At 45.0% G+C, this 25374-nt stretch overlaps 1 protein-coding gene across 4 annotated transcripts in view; it reads right to left on the bottom strand.

Moving 5' to 3' along the window:
* The window catches only part of SCAF8 (SR-related CTD associated factor 8), a 686214-nt gene that overhangs the window by 201924 nt on the left and 458916 nt on the right, over positions 1-25374 (bottom strand). For all 4 annotated transcript variants that reach the window (XM_029596704.1, XM_029596703.1, XM_029596702.1 and 1 more), the window contains exon 16: positions 20363-20616. In XM_029596704.1, coding sequence (XP_029452564.1) covers positions 20363-20616 — 254 coding nt within the window. The remainder of the gene's footprint in view (positions 1-20362; positions 20617-25374) is intronic.

The raw sequence follows: 25374 nt of genomic DNA, 5'->3' as shown, positions 1-25374 counted from the left end.
CACTGCAGTTCATAAGGAGCAAGTTCAACAGAACAGGCCAATCCTGTTTGAAAGGTATAACCACCCCTGCTTTTGAGCCACATAGGAAAGTGAAAGTGAACTGTAAGATTCAAACTGAGGGGAAAATGTTTCCCTTAGCATCAATTTGTGCTCTGTTAACTCTTACATTTGTGTATACTGTGGGTTGTATACTGTCACAGGGAGAGAGCCCAAAAGGTCCTCATCTTTGGTATTATAATTTCCTGTCACAGCTGTGAGAAACTTCCTGTTGAGCCCGCCAGTCTGGCTGCGACCGCTCTGTCTTACCTCTTTTATTCCTCTCTCCTCCTCCTTGGGCAAGATGGCTGCCTCCGGTGCCGAATGCTTCGGCGTCACCAAACGAGTATGGGCTTCCCAGTCTGCCATGCTCACATCCATGGCCTCCTAGGGCGCATGCACGCACAATTCCTGCGCTCAAATACATGTCATGGCGGGAACCTCGGTGACGTCCCCACCGCATGACGTCAGTACCTCCGGGTATATCTGGCTTCCACTTCCGATACCAAATCGAGTTAGCAAAGACTTTGGTTTAAGCTGCTCTGCCTGCTCTAAGCTGCTTGCTTAGACACTGCCTCACTCCAAGGGCCTCGCTCCTCTGAAGCTTAGATACCTGCTCCTCGGGGGTCTCTCGCTTCCATCTTCCCTTTGGGGTTCAGTAACTAAGACAACCGCACCTCGAGGGTCTTTGTCTCTTTCTACCTTACAGGATATCGACTATTGACACTCGCTCCTTGAGGGCCTACCTGCTGGTATCCTGCACCTTCGGTCCCTATCCACCATCTTAAGGAAGACACTAATTTCCTGTGAATACCTCTACGATCCGGTGCTCCCACTTCACCTACCAGCAACGGCATTGCCGGACTGCGGGCTATTGCCTAACATACCATTCGGGTGAGAGTCTACATGTTGATCGTATTGGCACTTCACGGACCTCAGTGCCTATCTGCCTACATCATTATTACAATAGTACAATAAAGCCTCCATCCATACTGTGTGTGTTCCTTAACTCTAGCTTATCACTGCAGTTTCCCACGGGGCTCTTCCCCATGGGCGGAGTCATCACTGCAGTGACCAAGAGTCCACAATGCCTCAAACACAACAGATTGCTAACTCCATGGACTCGGCTCAGCTTGCGGCCTTGCAGGCCATTCCTGGCCTAGCCCAGCGGATCATGGAACAACAAAAGTCTTTGGAGAACCTAGCTACTGCCTTCAATCAGTTACATGCTCAACTGAATTCTTCTACGCTTCCTGTGCAGGAGCTCTTGACTCTGGTGGTAACCCTTAAGACCACTGTACCTTTATCTACTCCTACTCGCTTTACGGGTGAAGCCAAGATGTGCAGAGGGTTTCTTAATCAATGCAGCATGCATTTTGCACTCAGCCTACCCTCTTTCCCACTGAAGCTTTAAAGGCTACCTACATCCTGTCGTTCCTAAAAGGAAGAGACCTAGCCTGGGCTTCACCGTTATGGGAGCGTGAGGACCCTATCCTGAATGACCTACCAGGATTTCTAAAACTTTTTAAGTCTGTGTTTGATGACCCGGCTCGCCAGACCTGGATCTGCCTTGCTCAATCTTCAACAAGGTAACAAGCCATTGACAGACTTTACCATTGAGTTTAAGACTCTAGCATCCGAACTGCATTGGGACACTGGATATTTGCGTGCCATATTCATGGAGGGTCTGAACTCTCACCTGAAAGATGAGCTAGTGGCTCGCAAATTGCCTGATACCCTTGAGTCTCTGATGGAACTGGCTGGAAGAATTGACCGCCGTATCCGTGACCGAACTCAGGAGGGCAAGAGTCCATGAAAGTCTACGGTGGGGATTAACCATCCTAAACCAGTGCCTATTGCTTCCAGCTTACCGTCTACACCCTTAGAGGAGGAAGAGCACAATTGCATGTCCTATGCAATTAGGCTGAAGCCACGTAACCTCAAAGGAAAGACATTTTCGCAAGCGCATGGGATTGTGCATGTATTGTGGCCAATCGGGCCATGCAGCTCAAACCTGTCCCATTTGTCAGGAAAACTGACAGGCCTGGGATATGCAGGACGACTTCTCCTGGGCCTCACCTCTCCTACTCCTCCATTGTCACTACCGGTGTCTCTGCTTTGTGGAGGCCTTGAGTTTCAGATACTCGCACTCATTGACTCCGGTGCCGGAGGTAATTTTATTCTGAAGCGCTTAGTTGAACACCTACAGATCCCTACCACACCAATAGCTAAGCCCTTGCTATTATCTTCCATTCATGGGGAACCACTTCCTGGAGAAGTCACACTTACCACCCAGGCCATTGGCCTGCGCACGGGAGCTCTTCATTCAGAATCCATTTCATTTCCAGTATTAGAGAAAGCCATGCATCCGGTGGTATTGAGCCTGCCCTGGCTTCAAGACCAAACCATATACCACAGTTCAATTGGGCCACTTTGGAACTGTCCCAGTGGGAACCAGACTGTCACGGTCGGTGCCTTGTGGAAGTTTCACCCCTCATCTGTACGCCCACTGTACCATTACTACCTGGCTTACCTCCACAATACGCTTCCTTCCAGGGTGTTTTTTCTAAACAAGCTGCTTATGTCCTTCCGCCACACAGGGAGTTTGACTGTGCCATAAATCTGAAGCCTAATTCTGAACCTCCTAAAGGTAGAGTTTACCCCTTGTCTGTTGCCGAGACTAAAGCTATGTCTACCTACATACAAGAAAATTTACAAAAAAGATTTATCAGACTGTCCAAGTCTGCTGCTGGTTCAGGCTTTTTTTTCATAGGGAAGAAGGATGGCACCTTACGCCCCTGCATCGACTACCGGGAGCTGAATGACGCAATTTGAACCGTCCTCCCCAGTAATCACCATAAAAGGTTCCCAACACGAAAGAGCTTGTAACTCCGAAATTCTTATTGCTGAACATATCACAATAAGAAAAACTATATTCATAGTGAACATAAGGAAATCTAAGGGGACAAAAGGTAAGCCTCACCAAAAAAGATAAAACTAGATTCAAACCCCAGAATGGTACTGGAAAATGCAACAGAGGCCGAATATGTTTAATTCTTCTAAAAAATCTGGAAACATCCAGATGCAGTTTACCCCGACTACTCCCTCCATAACAGTCCAAAGCAGCTACCTGCACTTTGAGTGTTTTAGGAGCCAACCCCCTTAATCAAACCTTCCTGCCAAAAGTGTAAGATTAAAGGAATCCTTGCTTTAAAGGGGTGACAGGAACGCTCCTTTCACCAATTCTCAAAAATTCTCCAGACTTGAACATAAGCCAAAGATATAGAAAATTTTCGAACCCATAATAGGTTGCTCACTACCACCAAGGAATAACCACGTCTCAGCCAAACCCTTTAGGGCAAAACCATAAGACAAAACTGATCCAGGTTTTCATGAAGAATTGGTCCACGATGCATAAGGTCCCTCTGCCATGACAATCTCGATGGTCTGTCGACTAATAGACAATGGAGATCTGTAAACCATGGCCTGTGCAGCCAATCTGGAGCCATCAGAACAACTAATCCAGATGCCATGCTATCTTTTATAGTAACCTGCCAATCACTGGCCACTGGGAAAACACATAGAGCAACTCTGTCTTCGGTCACAGTGATCCTCAGAGCTTCAAAATCCCTCCTGAAAAACCACTGAACCTTCATATTGTCGCAGCTCACTACCAGATCCAGGAAGGGGTGGCCCCACCAAAAGACAATGAGATGAAAGGCCTCATCTGCCAGCTCTCACTTTCCCAGATCTAAGGCATGACGACTGAGATAATCCACCTGACATTGGTCACACCAGGCAACACACAATATAGAATCAGACTCTCCAGAATGAGAAGTCTACATAATTCAAAAAGATGGCAGCCATCTTTTTCCTGATAGTGGGTGAAACGCTGTCAACATCAGAAGTAGATGTCCAACATTGAAGCCACTGTTAGTTGGCAGCCATTTGAAGTCAATTGTTATTGTAGACTCACAGGCACCAAGAACATTAAGCTAAGTTTTTCAAGCTTTAATTTCAAGCTTTAATTTCAAGCTTTAATATTGGCTGCAATATTTATTTTGAATCATTAATTTGGTTTATCTTACCATTTCAAATGCAATTGGAGGTTTTACATGTCACAAGAAACAAGGCCACATTGTATACAACTGGAGGTTTTATATGTCACAAGAAGAAACAGCACAAATGTTTCCCATAAAAAGTTTTTGAGATTAAGAGAAATTTCGAGAAATAATAGCAGCACAAAGTGTTCTCTTTGGAGGGTTTTTTTTAACTAATGATGGTGCCTTGAGTCATCTGATCGTAAGCAGTTACTGTGGAGATCAGGCATCTGAAGTTTTTTCTCCAGTTTGAACAATTAACAGTGCATTTAAGTAAAGTTTACTGAGGGCTCTTTTCTTTCACCTATTGTTTTATAGCCACTCAGTTTTTTCTTCTTCTTTCTTGAATTGAATCCGAAAATGGAGGACAAACCTTCATCCTTAGGGCCTGAATATGTCCCCAGGGCTCATGGATATGGTGCTCTGGTAAGAATACCTTGCCTTGAGCAGTCTTGAACTTGACTCCTAAATACTCCAGTGACTGAGTTGGTTGCTTGCTTTTGGCGAGATTTACTACCCAACCTAGGTCCTGCAGCAGCTGAATTACCCTGCAAGACACGATAAGAAAATTAGGTTCTTACCTTTGATAATTTTCATTCCTGTAGCACCACGGATCAGTCCAGACTCCTGGGTTTGGCCCCCCTCCCCCCCTCTAGCAGATGGAGACAGAAGTTTACAAACAAAAACTCCGCCTATATCTAGGCTGGTGCCACCTACAGTCCGGCAGTATTACTTAATGTCAGAGCAGGAAAATCACAAATCAAACTGGCTAACGAACCTTCTAACCAGGACCAACAACACCAGTCCAACAGAATCCTCATTACCGGTTCTCAACGCCCAACTGGGAAAACGAACCCGAGATACCGATAACAGACAGAAAAGAAGCAAAATATCAAACAGACAGCAGCACGTACACTATGGCCTCTCCCGATAGTAGCACTTATCCGGGTGGGACTCTGGACTGATCCGTGGTACTACAGGAACGAAAATTATCAAAGGTAAGAACCTAATTTTCTTTTCCCTGTACGTACCCGGATCAGTCCAGACTCCTGGGATGTACCCAAGTGCACTTCACCTGGGATGGGATCCGGAGAGGCCTGCTCTAAGCACACCTTCTCCAAAACCTCCCGCACCGGGAGCCTTGACATCCAAACAGTAATGCCGAGAAAAAGTATGCAAAGATTTCCACGTGGCCGCCCTGCAAATCTCTTCCGCCGAGATATGTTGACATTCCGCCCAAGAAGTGGCCTGAGAGCGAGTAGAATGGGCACGCAGCCCCAAGGGCAGGGACCGACTCTGCAACATATACGCCGAATTGATGGCCTCTTTCAACCATCGCGCAATGGTAGTCTTGGACGCCACACTGCCTCTTCGAGGACCACTCCAGAGCACGAACAGATGATCTGAAACCCGAAACGCATTAGTTACCTCCAGATAACGTAACAGGACATGCCGCACATCCAATTTACGGAGGTCCTTAGCCAAAGGATCAGAATCATCGAGTTGCAAGAACGACGGTAACTCAACCGACTGGTTGACATGGAAAGAAGAAACCACCTTGGGTAAGAAGGATGGAACCGTACGCAAGGATACCCCTGACTCAGATATCCTCAAAAAGGGCTCCCTGCACAACAAAGCTTGAGGCTCGGAAATCCGACGCGCCGAAACAATGGCCACTAAGAACACTACTACCTTCAGTGTCAAATCCTTCAAGGTGGTTTTGCGAATAGGCTCGAACGGAGCACCACACAAGGCCCGAAGAACAAGATTCAAATTCCAGGACGGACAAGGCTGACGAATCGGAGGCCGCAGATGTTTCGCCCCTCGCAGGAAACGCACTACATCAGGATGAGCCGCCACTGGTTTCCCCTGAATCAAGCCACGTAAGGAACCCAGCGCCACCACCTGAACCCGCAAGGAACTACATGAAAGACCCTTAGACAAACCATCCTGCAGGAACAGAAGGATATCCGGCACGGTCGCTCGTGTAGGAACCACGTCCCGGTCCAGACACCACGATTCAAACAACTTCCAGACCCTAACATAAGATAAGGAAGTAAACATCTTCCGGGAGCGTAATAGAGTAGCGACCACTGGTTCCGTGTAGCCCTTAGATCTCAACCTTTGCCTCTCAAAAGCCAGGCCGCTAGACAAAAGCGATCGACCTGGTCGAAACAGACGGGTCCTTGGTGCAGAAGGTCTGAAACATATGGGAAACGGAGAGGCTCCTCTACCGCCAGGTTCAGGAGGTCTGCGAACCAAGGGCGCTGTGGCCACTCGGGCACCACCAGAACAACGTCCGCCGAGTGTGTCTCGATCCGCCGCAACACCTTTCCTATGAGTGACCACGAAGGAAACACAGAGTAGTACATCCGTCGGCCATGGAAGAGCCAGAGCATCTACTCCCTCTGCTGCCGTCTCCCGCCTTCGAGCAAAAAACCAAGGCGCTTTCGCATTGCAGAAGGTTGCCATCAAATCGATCGCAGGTGTGCCCCACCGGGCACAAATGAGCTGGAAGGCATCCTCCACTAGCTCCCACTCTCCTGGATCCAGCCAATTTCGGCTCAAGAAATCGGCTTGAACATTGTCTACCCCGGCTATGTGGGAGGCTGCGAGACAACTGAGATGACGCTCCGCCCAGGCGAACATGAGACGAGCTTCGGATGCTACAGCCTGACTCTTGGTTCCCCCTTGTCGGTTGATGTACGCCACCGTGGTTGCATTGTCAGACAGCACTCTGACTGCCCTGCCGCGAATGAGTGGTAGGAACTCCAGAAGAGCCAGCCCAACCGCTCTGGTTTCCAGATGATTTATGGACCATGACACTTCCTGAGGCGACCACTGCCCCTGTATTGAACGCCGTAAGCACACTGCTCCCCAGCCCCAAGACGGGATCTCTAAAGGAACCCCGCGACTCAAGTTGGCCGGACACAACCACCAATCCATGCTGTCCCTGGCTGCCAGAGTCAGGGGCAGGGGCAGATGAAATTCTTCCGAGACCGGGTTCCATCGGGAGAGCAACGCTGACTGTAAGGGCCGCATATGAGCGAACGCCCAAGGTACCAATTCCAGTGTTGATGTCATGCACCTCAACACCTGCAAATAGTCCCAGACAATGGGCACCTGCTTGGATAACAATCTGCGAACGTGTGCTTGCAATGTGAACATTCGGTCTTGTATAAGAGAAACCGTTCCCTGACGCGTGTCGAACAACGCTCCCAAAAACTCCAGGGACTGCGATGGCGTCAACTGACTCTTGGAGACATTGACTATCCAACTGAGCTTGTCCAACAATTGGAGAACCCGCTGGATCGCTGCTCGGCAGAGCGTCTCCGACTTGGCACGGATTAGCCAATCGTCCAAATACGGGTGCACCAACAGATCTTCCCTCCGGAGGTGCGCTGCCACTACCACCATAATCTTGGTGAACGTTCGAGGCGCTGTGACCAGACCGAACGGCAGTGCCTGGAATTGAAAATGCTGCCCCAGCACTGCAAACCGAAGGAACTGTTGATGCTCTGCCTGAATGCCGATGTGGAGATACGCCTACGTGAGGTCCAGGGAGGCCAGAAACTCCCCTGAACGCGATCACCGACCGTAAAGTTTCCATTCGAAACCGAGGAACCCGCAGACATTTGATGACCCCCCTTCAGGTCCAGGATGGGCTGAAACGTTCCTTCCTTCTTTGGTACTACGAAGTAAATGGAATACTGGCCCCTGCGAAGTTCGTTGACCGGAACGGGAACGATCGCGCCGAGCTCCCTGGGACGATCTAGTGTGGCCCCGTATTGCCCGTCGCTTCGCTGAGAACCCGCAAGGGGATACCAGAAAAAACGGAAACGGCCGGTGTAAAATATCTAACTCGTAACCGTGTCTTATCACATCTAGGACCCACTGGTCCGACGTGATCCTGGTCCATTCCTCGTAAAAACGGCCGAGACGCCCCCCAGTTCTGGGAACCGAGGAATGGACCGGCCGCCCATCATTGTGCAGGTTTGCCCCCCCTGCACAGGCTGACCGGCGCCCAAACGACCGAAACGGTGCCCGCGAAAGGACTGCGAATAAGATTGTTGACGCTGTGCACTGTGACGAAAAGAAGAAATGGATCCCCGGGAGCCTCGAGGCCGGTGACTACTGCGAAAACACGACCTGGAAGGGCCAGCCCCCCGAGACCACGGCCTGTCCTCCGGTAAACGGTGAACCTTATTCTCCCCCAGGGATTCAATCAAATCTTCCAATTCTTTACCAAACAACAGTCTCCCCCTTGAAGGGCAAGGAACCTAGCCATGCTTTAGAAGTCACGTGCGCCGACCAATGTCGTAACCACAACAGCCTCCGCGCGACCACCGCCAAAACCATCGTCCTGGCCGAAGTGCGAAGAAGATCATAGAAGGCATCCACACTATATGCGATCACCGCCTCCAAGCGACTCGCTTGGCGTGCTTCTTCCGGCGACAGAGACTCATTGGCCAAGAGCTGCTGTGCCCAGTGGAGACCTGCCCGAAGGGAAAAATTACTACAAATCGCCACACGAATTCCCAATGTGGAGACTTCGAAGATCTTTTTCAGCTGCACCTCCAGCTTCCTGTCTTGCAAATCCTTAAGAGCAGTACCTCCGGTGACCGGAATGGTGGTTTTCTTTGTGACCGCCGCTACTGCCGAGTCTATCTTCGGCATGCGCAGCATGTCCAGGGCGTCCTCCGGTAAGGGATAGAGTTTATCCATCGCCTTCGCCACCTTCAGCCCCAAATCCGGAGTGTCCCACTCCTTAAACAGCAAATACGAGGCAGAAAAATGCAAAGGGAAGGCTGAAGGAGGCCCCCGGAGACCCAAAACGACCGGATCCGTTACTGCGGCACCTGGATCCCTAATTTCCCCAGAATTTCCGGGATAAGAGGTCCCAGCTCCTCCTTCCGAAACAAACGGATGACCTTTGGGTCATCCCCCTAGGTAGCATGGGCCCCTCGGTAACCCAAAGCCCCTTGGTCTTCGTACCCATCAACCCCCCTCGGGGGCTGGGACGGAAGCTCTGTATCCCCGGATGGGTCCTCCGGCTCATCCGTGTCCGTGGTCGATTCCAGCTCCCCCCTGGGAACAGAGGACCGGAGTGGTCGAGCCCTACTCTGGCCCTCCGACCCCGGACCTGGCTTGGACCTTTTCTCCGCTCGAGGCCCCAAATCCGGAGTGGAGGTCTCCCATGCCCTCTTCTTGGTCTGTCTACGGGCCTTGAAGGCCTTATGCATAAGCAGAACAAACACGGACCCAAAGGACGAGTCCGAGGCCTCTTCTTCCTCCCCCTCCGAGGGATGTGGAGAGAAAGCCCCCATGGCAGAAGTGCGACTGTCCCCCTTGGGACCCCCCCCCCCCCCCCCGCTGCGGGGATAACCTCGGCGGAGGGTTGTCCTCCCCCTCACACGCCGGCAACCCGCCTGCTGCGGCTTCCCTCGGACCTAAAATGGCCGCCGTTCCCGCCGGCGAAGAAAACAAAATGGCGTCCGGACACGGAGTCCCCGAAGCTGGCCCCGCACTAATCGCCGGCCTGCCGACCTCGGGACCGGCGCGTACCTGCCTGCTGCCCCGGGACCCTGCTGGCATCGCGGACCCCCCCTCCCCGCCGGAAATGCATGACGAACACAGGCTGTCCCTTGACAGCCGCGTGGACGCGGACCCGCAGGCCTGACATGCAGCTCTCCGCGGCATCGCGGCCCCGACAAGGAAAAAAGGGTAGGCACGTTACAAAAAAGAAAAAATCTCCCCGGCGACAGTGGTCCTCTACCTCCCCCCTCACAGGAACAGGACAGGAGAGACGAGGCACAGACAACAGAAGAAAAAAAACAGGTAGTACTTTTTTTTTTTTTTTTAACACACAGACACAGTTACCGGTAAATCAGGTCTGGGTCCAGCTGGGGGGAGGGAACCGGGCACCCCGATGTCACCCCCAGCCCTGATAGACGCTGACAGTGGAGCTCCCCCACGTAACAGCGGCCTCAACCAGAGGGGATGGTCCCCTCAGGACCTCACTACCCTCTGGGAGGCAGGCTCGGTGACCAGCAGGCAAGCCTCTGTGGTCCGAACCCCAATCCGTCGGCTTCCTACTCTCAGACTGCTTTCTCTTCCTTTTTTCTTTTACACACTAACTACCACCTAAATCTAGGCCTCAGCACAGACTGTAGGTTTGGCACCCTCTCCACCTGCTAGGAGACAGAAGAATACTTCCGGATTGTAGGTGGCACCAGCCTAGATATAGACGGAATTTTTGTTTGTAAACTTCTGTCTCCATCTGCTAGAGGGGGGGCCAAACCCAGGAGTCTGGACTGTTCCGGGTACGTACAGGGAACTGGATTTCTTCTGCTGACTTGGCTCTGAACAACCAGTCATCTTTTAAAGAAGTGTACCAAGACGTCTTCCTTGCGCAAGGCTGCTGCCACCACATCAGCTTAGAAAAGGTCCTTGGCGCCGAAGCCAAGCAGAACAACAATGCTTGAAACTAGTAATGCTGACCAAGCACCATAAAACACAGAAAGCACTGATGATCCTCCCATATGGGAATATGTAAATACACCTCTATCAGATTGGGAGACGTGAGAAACTCACCTTGCTTAGTGGATCACCTGCAAGAATTTGTTGACTCCCATTAAGTCCAAAAGGGGGCAAAAAGTACCCTCCTTCTTGGGTACTACAAAATAAATGGAGTAACACCCTGTACCTTTCTGTCCTACAGGAACAAGAATTAAAGCCTTTATTTTGAGTAACCACTGCAGTGGCTTGTACAGTGGCTTTTTTGTCTTGTGAGTTGCATGGGGATACTAAGCAACCTGCCCTATGTTATGTATTGATGTTAACAGTTTAATGTAAAGCATATACTCTGCATTTCCTGTTCCATGTAAACCGATGTGATGTTCCCAACGAATGTTAGTCGAGAAAAACCTTAAATAAATAAACAAACAAATAAATAAATAAATACGATCGTCTGAAGGAAACTGATGGGGGTAGCCATATCTTACCACATCCAGGACCCACTGGTCTGAGGTAATATGAGTCCATCTTCGATAAAATTAAGATAGATGCCCAGCTATCTCCGGGATCGAAGGATGGACCCCCAACTCCTCATTGCGAGGAATGGGAAGCTCCAGAACCGGAGTTTCCATCCTTTCCAATTTTCTTCATCCAAAATGACTGAGATCTCCCAAAGTACCGAGACTTCTGCATTCCTGAACCTCTGGAGGAGCGAAAACAATGAGAATCAAGAAAATGACTCTTAGAGAAACAGAAGCGCAGTGTCGACTTCCTATCCTCTGGCAAGCATAGAATCTTGGAGTCTTCCCAATGAAATGCCATTTTTTCCAACTGTTCCCCAAACAAAAGATGGCCTCTGTAAGGCAACTTAGACAAATTAGATTTAGAGATAGTGTCAACCAGTTGCGTAGCTACAGGAGGCATCGAGCTGGTACCACCACCACCACTTCTTGCACCGAAGTACGTACCACATCGTAGCCTAATCTGCCAAAAACGTTGCTCCTGGCTCCAAGTACCAAGGACCATTTTCACCCAGTACCTCCTGGGCATCATGTAAACTCGCTTGTGCTACCAAGCAGAGACCTACAAATTCACAGGCAACACCTCGTAGGCTTGTTCCAGGACAGCTTCAATTTTTCTATCCTGAGGATCTTTCAACGCTGCTCCCCCTTGCACTGGAATTGTAGACTCATGGTAATGGCAAACACCGGGGCCATCCACTTTTGGAAACCGAAGTTCATCTCATGCCTTAGGATCCCAAGGGTAAATACCTGTCAGAGACCTACCCCCCTTAAAATTCACTTCTGGTGCCCTTCATTCCAAATCAATCAGCTCTTGAACTGCCTCCTAAAGAGAAAAGAAAAAGGACACCTTTTGTAAACTGACCATAATGAGGTCTTTCTTCTGCGCCTTCGTTACCTCCAGCTCGGCTGCCACCATTCCTAGTGCCTGAAGCATTTGAGACAACAAGCCAGGCAACTTGTCATGGTGGAATACATGAAGAATAGTTCTGTGCGGCTCCATTTCCAGCGGTATCTCACTTTCTCAAAGACTACCTCCATTGAGTCACCAAAGGCGTCCTCAGACAGCATCATCCCTCCTCTTCTCCCACCTGATCCCCTCCCCCTTTGTCCTCCGGTGCTTGCCATGCTTCGAAGGAGAGGGAAGTCTTGAGTGTTTCCTGCTCATTGGATAGGGTAGCTTCTGTTGAAATTTTTCTCTTAACTCCAGACATCTTTGTTCTTGAGCTCTGCAAAAAGTAGGCAAACTTTTAAAAACTTCCAACTAAGAGAATGACACCGGATCCATTCCCAGCATCTCAGGATGACACAAAGCTATCTCAGACCCCGAACCTTCAGCTCCAATGGAAATAAGAAAAAAAAAAAAGGGGGGGGGGAGTATCTCCCCCCTCTTGAAGAGATTCCAAAGGCTCCCCCTATCTCAGGTATCTCTCTTCAGCAGGCCTCTCCCCATTCCAGAGGAAGTAGCGCCTGCAGCAGCAAAACCTGCAGTTGTCAAGAACCCTTGAGCCTCCCAACACTTTTGGCACAAGCCAAGTGACAGAGAGGGCTGAATTTTTCGCATACAGCAGGCAGAACACATAGGAAGCCTCATTCCACAATTGCTGCTGAAGAATATGTCTGATTAAGATAACCAAGAATTCCCAGATGCCTTTGCTGTATCGTGGCCTGTCAGAGGTGAATGAACTTTGAGAGACTTTCTGACTATCACAGATTCAAAGGATGCAGAAGAGTTGGGAAACTGGTAAATCCTGCAAAGCTTATAATTACAGGCCAGGAAGGCATCAATGACTTGCAGAGAATCTCTGAGACAGATTTGCTGGCAACAAAAGGAGAGAGGCCTATTTTAATGGCCACATTTACTTCACAATGCAGGGATACTCGTTCTGCAGGAAAATAGGATGCAAGCCTTTATCTTGCAGATATTGGTTTCAATGACCTGAAACCAATTTGAATGAATCCTGGTGCCAAGCTCTATTCAAGACCCAGACTGGGAGGTGTTTACAATAAACAAAGAAGAACAACAGAAGACAAGAAGAGAATACTTGCATCAAAGCCAGTATGATACAGGAACTTGTTTACATTGGGAGGAGTAACAGGGTTAGAAGAATTCTTAGTTGAGGGAGGTCCTCACAAGCATTTCCTATACAGGATAGATTGTCATGACAAACAGTATCATGTGTTTGTGGGCGGTTACACTTTTCTGGAAGCTTCGAGAATGTTGGATTTTAATTATATAAGTCAGAGCAGGGCAGAAATTCATTGAGATGCTACTTATTACAGAAAGAGGGCAGATTGCATCTCACAAGAACACTTGTCTCTGCATGTCTTTTGAAAAAGCCAAAATAAACCAAATTTTAAAACCTCTTGCTGAATTGCAGTGTTCTTGTGCCCTAAGCTATGAGTCTCAAAATTAGACATTTTGGCACCCCAGATGGGACTCTAATAACTGTTGTTATTGTTAATTATTAATTATTAATAAGCTGTAGTGTTATGGTTGGTGGACAACCTAATACTAGGTTCTTGAAGGGTAAAAAAATTTGGCTTGCCGTTCAAAGATTGAGTTACCCAGGTAGCCTGGAGGTTTATCCCGGAGAATTATGAGTTCAGAGCAGATGTGGAATGAAGTTGGATCTATTTTGTGAGTATGTAACAAGAAAAAAAAAAAAAAAAAAGGAAAAATCTGTAAGTAGCAATGTTTTTATTTTATTTGTTGTACAGTGTATATAGCTTGTGTGTTATATCAGGTTTAGAATATTTTTTGCAAAATGTTCTTTAATATATGTTAGGGAGACAGGACATGAGTTGATGATTTGATTAAAATCAGATTGAACAATTGAACAAACAGAGGGATAGCCAGCACTAGTCAGTCTGGGGTCTTTTGTTCTTAGACCGCATGGCATGCGCTCAAGCAGTTTCACTTTCACTTTACACCTGGTGAACGGCTGAGTAGAGCGGCTGTTGTAAGTGTGTAGATTCAGAAGGAGAAAGAGGGAATAAGATACAATTGGTAAGTTGAAAGTTTTATAATTAGTATGATAAGGTGTTTTTCGTTAGTGGATTTTTACCAAAGTTTAGTTGTTAAACAAAAACAAATGCGGTGCTTTTAAAACTAGAAACTGCATGGCTGGATATTATAGTTTATAGCTGTCTGTGATTAGAGGTACATAAATGTCTCCAGTTTATTTTAGTCTATGAGATTTATTGTTATCAGTTCATATTTAAGTTTGCTTTGGAGTTAATGCGTGATTGCTGTTAGGGTATCATTAACCAGAGAAATGAAGTTTTTCAGTTTTTTGGTGTTTTGCTTCTCCCCTCTCCCCCTCAAGGTACAGAGCTGACTAATGTAGCCATGGCTGGCCACAAGGACTCTTATGTTCACTGTAAACGTAGAAAAAGAATAACCAGCCCAGTAAGCTTTTTAGTTTTTGGTTTTATTTCCTACCATTAATGCAGAGATGCTCATATTTGCATCTAAGTTTTTAGAATTGTGTGATTACCGAGAGTTTATTGTGCATTGTGTTTCATTTCATTTGGTAAGAACGAAAAGCATGAACTTGTGTTTATTTAAAGTCATTCATAATTAGATTTGATTTATCATTGGAGAGGGATGTATGGTTTTGTTCTTTGGTCAGGGGTATAGGCAGAGAGATAGAAAGGAAAACAATCTATAGATATACTACAAGAGAGCAACTTTATTTTAATGAAATGATTTGTTTAAGGGTTTTATCACTTAACAAACCTATGCATTGAGGGTAACAGTTGTTTAGCGGGAAAGGAGTTGAACCCCCCCCTTAGGAATGTGGTTGAGAAGAAAGGAAAAAAAAAAAAAAAACACCTGGGAGTGAGTCACTTTTAAAATGGATTTTACAGTTCTGCTGAGAGGTTTGAGGTTTAAGTATGTTATAGGACAAAGTGCAAAGGTGATAGAAGAGGGACTAATGAATTGATCTGTTTAATGTGAAAACAGAAATTTGTGTTGAAAGTATGGGGAAAGTGAATATTAGGGATGAGAGATGAAGTAATGTTGAAGAGGGAAGAGATTTAGGAATATGTAGAAGGCTGTGTGCTGAGCAATATATGTGCAGATAGGATTTATTTTAACTTAAACACAGGTTAGAAATAAACGGACGGCATGCAGCAGTAAGGATGATAAATATTTCTCAGTTTTGATTATACTTCAGTAGCTGCTACCTTTTAGAAGAAAGGAAATGAATTAGGTTGTTTATTTTGATGGGAGTTCAGGTAGTACATGTTTGTATTGTGGACTGGTTAGATGATATGTAAAGGAGTAAGATTGTGAGACGGTGAACAACAGAGAAATAAGCAGCAATGCATATTATCTATTTATGTGCCAGTAAGAAAAACTTTTGGTTAATGTATATTAGTATGTGCCATCCTTTTATTTTGCATACTTCCAGACTTTTAGCTGATATGTCTGTGCTTTTGGAAATGATTCGTATTTCTATTTAGGGTATTTGCAGGATTTGGTAGTAAGAACTTTGTGGAACATATGCATATTGGATGGAAATAGAATGACTTCTAATTAAGTGAAAACAAAAAGAGATTTTAGATTTGTAAAAGGAAGTAGCTCTTATCACAGGGGACAGCGCCTCCTAGGGGTGGATTATCAGAGAAAGGAAAGTAGTTTTATGACTGTTTTTTGCTGAATTAAGGTATAACAGTAGTTTGACTTTTAAAGAACCTGTAATGTCATTTTTAATTTTCATTTTAAACATTATATTAACTGTCATATATTAGATTTCTTTCCAGGGTACCAAAGCACAAAGCGCATCTGTCTCTGTTCTATGGGAGATGAAGATCAGTTTTTTCCAGTTTGATTCCTTTTCAATTTTTTGAATAGATCTATTTTAATTTTCATTCTGAGTTTTTGTTTTCTTTTGTGGATCGATCCAATTCTTTTATATTTTTTAAAATACTTTTTTCTTTTTTGAGCTCAAACGTTTGTCATGTGGTCTGTTCTATGTTACATGTGTACAAGGAGGAATGAATGAATGAATGTATTATGTGGTCAGTGCTGTGACATATATGTTTTAATGTACAGTTTGCGTATTTATGTTTGTGGTTTGGACCATTGCATGATGTTTTGAAATAATGTGGGGATTATTTGGCAACTTAAATATAGGGAGTACGTGACATAAAAGTATTTTCTTACTACTTAATCGGATTTGTTGCACTTTTATTCAGATTTGACTTCATACACATGCATCTAACCTAAGGAGCTAAGAGATTCTGCCTTGACATCATCACTGAATCCTACTAAACGAACTATATACGCCCTGAATGCAGAAATTATGGTCACAGACTTTCTTACATATTATATGGACTGCAAGGCTTACAATTTATACCTGATATTTGCTTTTTCTATGTTTTGTGGGAATGACTTTATGCAGAATTTGGGTTCTTTCATTCTCTGTCAGCACTTAGGTGTTCAAGTTAATAATATTATTTGAAGTGATGCTGTTTTTATTAGTTTGTATGTTCCTAGTTAAGTAGTATTTTCCAGTCTTAGACTTTATAATACTTATATGTTGAATCAGTTAAATGCATATGTACTAGGTTTTCCTATCTTTATCTATGGAAGCTGCTTTGATCACATAGAGGGTGATGTGTTTCATTGTGATTCAAATATGATAATTCAGGGTTCAAGAGGGAGATCTCTTTATATTTCTCTTTCACACCAGCCTAAGTTATAAGCTATTTCTATTCTTTGGTTTTGCAGCTTGCACTTAGGATAATCACTTTGTTGATCTTTAATATCTCAATATTCTATCTCTTATTCTAATGTTTTTGCTGAACCCTTCTTTGAATATCTTTTCTTATGACACTATTTACTAGATTTTACCTAATGACTGTTTCACTCTCTTTCACAAAGATTACTGTTCTCCTTGAAACAAATACATACCTTACACTTGAGGAGCTCTGCTATAGGGATTTGTAATATTCTATTACTATATTTTTGGGTTTATTAATTGCTCATGGTTCTTTTCTTTTTATTTTGGTCCTTTCATTATAAACTCTATCTGTGACTTATAAGCTAGTGGGTTTCTATTTAGGATTCCAAAGGGGAAGATATAATTTTCCTTATTTCTGTCTTTTATTTATATGACATTCTTTCCTTTCCTGTGTATAATCTTACACTGATGGTTTATCAATTCTGTAAAGTAGTTCACATAATATGTTAAAGACTTTCTCACAGAGTTAGCTTTCATTTATTGTTATGATTATCCCCAATATATTTAGACTTACCATCATTTGAGAAGGGTATGAGCCCCATTTCCCCTAGAAGTATCTGAAGACGAAGCAGTATTACTAGCCATCATCTACCTTAAAAAAATTAATACTTGCCCTACACAGTTGTATTATCTCTTAGACATATGACTGTCACAAGTGAATGAGGACTGTCCATACAGTGAGTGCTTTCACTGCTACAGGTTGTTGTCCTAATACTGGATAGCACTATAAATACCCTACAGAATTAGTATGATGTTTCAGACTTTTGCTATGCCTTTGCCTATCATGCATACGCCTTTGTATTTGATCTTCCATCACTACAGCATATGACTAGAATATGTCTTATGCTTTGCAACACTTTTACATCATGTATGCACAACACAGTATGAGTTTTTCTATAGATTCTTGGTTTTCTTCTATGTTATTGGTTTCTTTACTTTTCTGGTAAGGTGCATTGATTATATCCCTGTTTGCCATTTTTAATGAATATTATCCTGGGTAGTTGTTCACAACAACAGTATTCATTGAAAAGATTTGCCCAGTATACCTAGTATTATATGAGAAACACAGTACTTTCATACTAGTCTCTCTGTGTACTTATCTTTACATGTTATACCACTATTATGTACTTACTTGATTCTGAAAGATAACATATGTGATCATGTTATTATGAAGTAGGTCCTTTTTATAATGCAGGTATCTGTATAGCTCCATTATAGAGCTAATAGCTACCTAGTGAAAATTAGTTTTGATGTTATTTTTTGATTAACTAGTGAATGCTTGTGGGAGCATCCTTCATATTAATTAGGAATCTAGAGGGACACACACCTATGCACTACACCTGATAAATACCAAGGTTAGGGGTTAGGCTACACTTTTAAGTTCCTCTGTCATGGCTTAGCATCGAAGACTGATTGATGTGACACCTATCCATTTTAAGGTGTCCCATAGAGGGAAATGAAGAATATGTCTGATTAAGATAACCAAGAATTCCCAGATGCCTTTGCTGTATCGTGGCCTGTCAGAGGTGAATGAACTTTGAGAGACTTTCTGACTATCACAGATTCAAAGGATGCAGAAGAGTTGGGAAACTGGTAAATCCTGCAAAGCTTATAATTACAGGCCAGGAAGGCATCAATGACTTGCAGAGAATCTCTGAGACAGATTTGCTGGCAACAAAAGGAGAGAGGCCTATTTTAATGGCCACATTTACTTCACAATGCAGGGATACTCGTTCTGCAGGAAAATAGGATGCAAGCCTTTATCTTGCAGATATTGGTTTCAATGACCTGAAACCAATTTGAATGAATCCTGGTGCCAAGCTCTATTCAAGACCCAGACTGGGAGGTGTTTACAATAAACAAAGAAGAACAACAGAAGACAAGAAGAGAATACTTGCATCAAAGCCAGTATGATACAGGAACTTGTTTACATTGGGAGGAGTAACAGGGTTAGAAGAATTCTTAGTTGAGGGAGGTCCTCACAAGCATTTCCTATACAGGATAGATTGTCATGACAAACAGTATCATGTGTTTGTGGGCGGTTACACTTTTCTGGAAGCTTCGAGAATGTTGGATTTTAATTATATAAGTCAGAGCAGGGCAGAAATTCATTGAGATGCTACTTATTACAGAAAGAGGGCAGATTGCATCTCACAAGAACACTTGTCTCTGCATGTCTTTTGAAAAAGCCAAAATAAACCAAATTTTAAAACCTCTTGCTGAATTGCAGTGTTCTTGTGCCCTAAGCTATGAGTCTCAAAATTAGACACTGCCCAGCGACATGACTCCACACGCAGCTGCCAAAAAACAAAATGGCACTTGTGCTTGTCTCAGCCATGTAGGAAGCTGACAGCAGCCTTCGTGCCAACAGCTTTGCGCTTGCTGGTGAAGAGAGAGAGACGGTGGTGCAGGGCTAAAGAAGCAGAAACAGCAGAAAAATCTACTGCTCCTGAGGCAAATCACTGACACTGCCAGTTCAGGAAGCACATACAGCATTTAGTCATACCTCCAGAAGAGAAAATGCTGCATTTATTTTTTTATTTTTTAAACAGTCTCCGAACACTGCTGAAAATGAGGGAATTTCTGAGAAAGAAAAATGCAGCATAGGGAAATAAAGGAAGAACTTGACCCCAAAGTTTTCTATCTTAGCTGAAAGCAACTTCTCAAGTCTGTGGGGACGGAGAAGGCTGAACACTTTTACCACTGAGCTCCTCCAAAACAATTCAAGGACTGTCTGATCAATTGTTGGAGGGAGACATACTATCACCTCAGGAGCCATTTGTCACCTGTCTCACTGCTGACAGCCTAACAACGTCCACAGAAGGTATGCATGTCACCATCTAATGGGAGACAGAGAATTCAGGCAGGCTGATGTTGATACAGAGCTATATATGAGTGACATCATGGCCTGCCTGCCTAGACAAAAAGGAAGCTTAAATTAAAGCAGAAGATTTTGTTGGTGCTGGCCATGTTAATTATATTTTTTACATCTCATTATTAAAACAGCTTTTTAATAGCGAGATGAAAAAATAGATAGACCTTTGCAAGTCAAATCAGACTGCCATTGATAATTTGGAAAGAGATACTGAAATGCGTATTGAAAAAAAGTTTTCAAAATTACAAATTACTATGACTTTGTTAATATATTTTCATTAATATGTACAAACAACTGTTTTCTGAATGCCAGAAAATCAAAGGTTAGAAGTTAAAAATAATATAAAGTGGGGTAAAAAAACAAGATTAGAAGCAAAATATGTTTTTTATATTTATATCAAACTTAGTCCATAGACTTACACATTCTATATTGACTGCATCATTTTCTTTTTAATGCTTAAGCTCATTTTGTCTTTCCAAAAATATCAATTATAATGGAATGCAAGCAACTGTTTTGTCCTGGGTTTTGAGAAACCTTAATAATAATTAAGATACTAACCTGCAACATAGCAACAGGTTGTGGATAAGCCTCCGGTTGCGTGTAAGTCTCTGGCTGTGTGTATGCCTCTGGTTGCGGTGTTATCACTGTTTGTTGTTGTGTTGTTATCACTGTTTCCTTGGGAATCGCTTCACTCTGAGTAGTTGCTGTTGTAGTCGGGGTGGTGGTGGTAGTCGGGGTGGTGGTGGTGGTAGTAATGGTGGTAATGGTGGTGGTTTCTTTGATGGATTCAGAGCTCTTTAATGTTTCCCATTCTTTAAAAAAAAAACAACAAATACAAAAAAAACCATCAGTGTTCTCAAACACCCTGCCAATTACAATGAACATAGAAATAAATCTTCTTAAATTATGTTTCAAATAATGAGCACATTCTAGCATGAAAATATGAAAGGAACTGGAGAATAAAGGTTTCCTTTCCAGCTAACTAAAAAAAACAAAAAAAAAAAAAACCACCTTCTCTATTGACGAGCAGAACTGAATTAATGACTTGTGGGTGCCATCATCCAACAGTACCGAATGCACCCATCTCTCCAAGCTTAGTAAAATTTTACTAAGCTTGCACACTGTCTCCTGAGCACTTGCTCATGAGTCCCCTCAATCCGATATTGACTGAGCTTCCGCATGGACATGTGACCCTCTCTCGATATTTTTCAGTATTCTCTGTATTTTCTTCTCTGCCGCGTTGCTGTTTTTATTTCCACAGTCTCAGCAGTTTCTCAACAAGACTTAAATGAGACCCTTAAAAAAAAAAAACGAAGAAGAAAAATTTTGCAAGGGCAAGCAAAATGTCCAGGGAGAGGCCTAAGTAGTAGTCAGTAATCAACAGCTTCAAGACCAGCATATTCATCAATACCCATGAGATCTACTACAGGTGTCTGGGCCCAGACCATAACCTGGTAAATTGCTACAATTGCAGTAGGATGTCTCACAGGGCATGAAATATGCAGGATCTCCAGAGGGCGCTCAAAAAATACACCCATGAGTATGGTCATAGGAACTGCACCTCCTCTCAGAGCAGGTTCTCCACAAGCTCTCACCATTACCCATCTGTGGTGGAAACTCCCCCCTTCTGTTGGGTTTGCAGGCTTGGGAAATGAGAAAGGTGCGGAAACACTTGGCACTGGAAGAGGCATAGTCATTGGCGCCTAAGTGGGGCTTGTCCTCAAGGCAGAGTTCTTCAGAGGCAAGAGGGAAAAAACTGCATGGAGCTGTGGCCCCTTTATCAGCAATGCACAAGTCCCATCATCTTTCATGGTGAGAAAGACCCCTGTGGCTCCAAAACATCTTTTCTAGTTGGATCCCAATGCGCCCAAATCACCATCAGTATCTTCGGCATGCAGCGAGCATTCCATGGTGCTGATGGCACAGAGAATGGCCAATCCCCTCCATTACTCCTGTGGCATTAATGAGAAATGTGCCAGATGTTTTAGGCTGGGCAAACAAATAAGCGTGGGAGTGGCTTGCTTATTGCAGTGGTTACTACCCCTAAACATTTATGCTTGATACGTCACTTTTATGCAGCTCCAGCACTGCTCTCTACATCAATGGCAGGGGTGGAAGGAAATTAGAACCAAAAAGTTACCAATAAGGCCCCTGACCTCAGCAGTCAGAGTAACAGATAAGTATGAGAAAAATAACTGGGAAAGCTTGTTGGGCAGACTCTCATCCCTCTTATTCCCCTCCCCACACCCATTTCACTCCCATCTCCTCCATGTCTCTTCCTCCACCCCAGTCCCCCCCCTGCCCCCCTATACCAGCAAAATTTCTTCCGCCGCCACTTGTAAATAATAGTTGCTATGCTTGTTCCACCCTATTTTCCCCTGTTCTCCTATACCAGCAAAACTTCTGCCGCCGCTACTTTAAATAATAGTTACATTGTTCTTGTTCTAAGCTCTTCTTATCCCCGCCTCAGTTGTACCTCTCTCTGTTCAATGTACTTTTGTTGCAAGTTATATGTAAACCGATATGATGTTCCCACAAATATCGGTATAGAAAAATGTTAAATAAATAAATAAATAATGTTAAATAAATTTGGTCGTCTTCTGCAGTCATTTCTATGATGTTATTCCACTGGCACATAAGCCAGAATCTCTACAGCACAGCCTGTCTAAATTGGCATGGAGTGCCTCTGAGACGACGTTTTCAGAGTCAAGCACTTCAGTTCTCCTACAGCAAACAGAGATGAGTCCTATTTTGGTCTCAGAAGAGAATGTCTCTTTTTCCATCTCTGGCTTAAACACAACAGAATTCAATGGACCAAATCTCTAAACTGGTGAATAATTTCTTTGCCTCCTTATCTCCTGAAGACAGGAGAGGTGCACTGGAGCCTATCAAAAATAGGTGAGGTGTTCCCTCAAACAAGGCAGCCACCAACTCCACACTACGGCATGGCCCTACACAAGAGCTGCCAGCCATTGTTATTAGCCCTCAAAATTTGGACAAAAGTTAGCCTTCAGCTGGGAAAGTCCTGCCCTGAAGGAGACAATGAGGAATTTTCTACTAGATCAGCATTCTCTTGAGACATTTTCTTTCATGAGTGACAGAAGTCTCTGCCTCGGTCGCTCTCTTTATTATCAGGATTAATGGATCAATGTTTCCCATTTATCTTGATCAAAGGAGATATCCTTTGCCAGAATTGACACAGAACTCATTTCCACCCAAGGACCTCTGCGATTCCAAGGTCCTAGATAAGGTGACGAAGGAAAGCAAAGTTGCTTACCTGCAATAGGTGTACTCCTAGGACAGCAGGATGTTAGTCCTCACATATGGGTAATATCATCAGATGGAGCCCAGCATGGAAAACATATGTCAAAGCTTCTAGAACTATGACTGGTACACTAAGCATGCCACGAATCATGGGTCCACATGGGGTCTGTCTCCAGTCTCATAACATAGAATTACAAAAAAAATAAAACAAACACAGAAGAAACCCAACTCTGCAGGGTGGCGGGCGGGTTTTGTGAGGACTAACATCCTACTGTCCTAGGAGAACACCTGTTACAGGTAAGCAATTCTGCTTTGAATCCCTAGCTACAGGCTATTCCAGAAGAACAAGAAACACCAACACCAAGAAACAGGCACAACAATACTGATGCTGGTGGTAACAGAGAGAGACAGCCTGAACCCAAACAATGGGCTGTAGGTAGAGTTGAGTTCTACAGCTGAAAGAGATTCCAGAGAACAAACTGGCTGAAGCTGCTATCATGTTGGCCATCCCTGTCCAAACAGAAGTGGGCGGCAAAAGTGTGTAGAAAAACTCCATGACACAGCCTTACAGATCTCAGCCATTGGGACCGCTCTCAAGTGGGGCACCAAAGCTGCCATGGCACTGACAGAGTGAGCCTTGACATGGCCCCCAAGCTGCAGTCTTGCTTGCGCATAGTAGAAGGAAATACAATCCCCCAAGCCAGTTAGACAAGGTCTACTTGGCGACTGCAACTCCTAATCTATTCTTGTCAAAAGAGATGAAGAGTTGCATAGACTGCCTGTGGCCTGCTGTTTGCTCCAGGTAGAAGGCCAAGGCTCTCTTGCAATCCAAGCTGTGCAGAGCCCTTTTGCCCTGGTGTGAATGAAGCTTGGGAAAAAAGGTACACAAGACGATAGACTGGTTAAGTTGAAAATCCATCACCACCTTAGGCAGGAATTTAGAGTGTGTACACAGAACCACCCTATCATGAAAGAACTTCGTATATGGTGGGTACATCACCAATGCCTGAAGCTCACTGACCCTGTAACGCTGAAGTGATTGCAGCCAAAAACATGACCTTCCAGGACAGGTACTTCAAGGTCACTGGAGCACACTGGTTCAAAAGGATACGTCATGAGCTGAGCCAACACCCACATTGAAGTCTCAGGACACAACGAGAGGTCACAGGGAAGGCTTCAACTGAAGCAGACCTCGCATGAAATGCCCCACTATGGGTTGCACAGAGATGGGTGAACCATCCACACCCTGGTGGTAGGCACCGATGGCACTCAGGTGTACTCGGACGGAGTTGGTCTTCAAGCCAGCATCTGACAGATGTAGTAGGTAGTCAAGCAGTTTTGGTGTGGAGCAGGAGAATGCCATGACGCTCACATCACACGGAAAACCTCCTCCACTTCAGGGCATAAGACTTACTGGTGGAAGGCTTTCTGGAAGCCACCAGGACCAGAGATACATTATCCGACAGGTCAAGAGGCTGCAGAATTAGCCTCTCAACATCCAGGGCATCAGAGACAATGCCCTGAGGTTGGGATGGCGCAGCCTGCCCTGATCCTGTGATACGAGGTCGGGGAAGTCCCCAGATCAATCGGCTCTCAGACAGAGAGATCCTACAGGAGTGAGAACCAGACCTGCGGTGGCCAATGAGGGGCTATGAGAATCATGGTCCTCCTGTCCTGCCGGAGCTTCAGAAGAGTCTTCATCACCAGAGAAAGCAGAGAATACACATACATAAGGCTCTTTCCCCAATGGCAACCATAGGCATCCGAGGCTAGTTTGCCGTCCACTCTGTACAGGGAAAGCAGAGTTGCTTACTTGTAACAGGTGTTCCTCCTAGGACAGTAGGATGCTAGTCCTCACACATGGGTGACATATCAGATGGAGCCCGGCACGGAAAACTTCTGTCAAATTTTCTAGAACTTTGACAAGGCACACTGAGCATGCCCATTATGCCACTATCCACGCAATGTCTCCCTTCAGTCTCTTTTCTACAGAGCTGCTGCCTCGTGGATTTTTGGAGCTCTGCTCTTTAGAGTCTTTCCTTGGTACTTTCATTGGTATTTTTCTGCGCTGGCTCCCCCTTCCCCCATCAGTTCTTCAGGGCGGCACGGTAAGTCTTTTGTACCCTTCTGTATGGTCAATTCTAGACTGTGCCGGTCCCGGTATCCACGGTCATCGACCATTTGCTGGCTCTTTTTCATGGCATCGTCAGGTTTTCACTGATGTCCCCAGTGTCCGCGGACAATGTCCATCAGGGATCTGCATGACGTTTGCATTCTCTGACTGGAGGCATCGCAGAACGTCTGCG

The sequence above is a fragment of the Rhinatrema bivittatum genome, chromosome 3 (assembly GCF_901001135.1).
Source record: "Rhinatrema bivittatum chromosome 3, aRhiBiv1.1, whole genome shotgun sequence".
Classification (NCBI taxonomy): domain Eukaryota; kingdom Metazoa; phylum Chordata; class Amphibia; order Gymnophiona; family Rhinatrematidae; genus Rhinatrema; species Rhinatrema bivittatum.
Note: the sequence above shows the minus strand (reverse complement) of the source record. Positions and strands in the feature narration are given on the sequence as shown.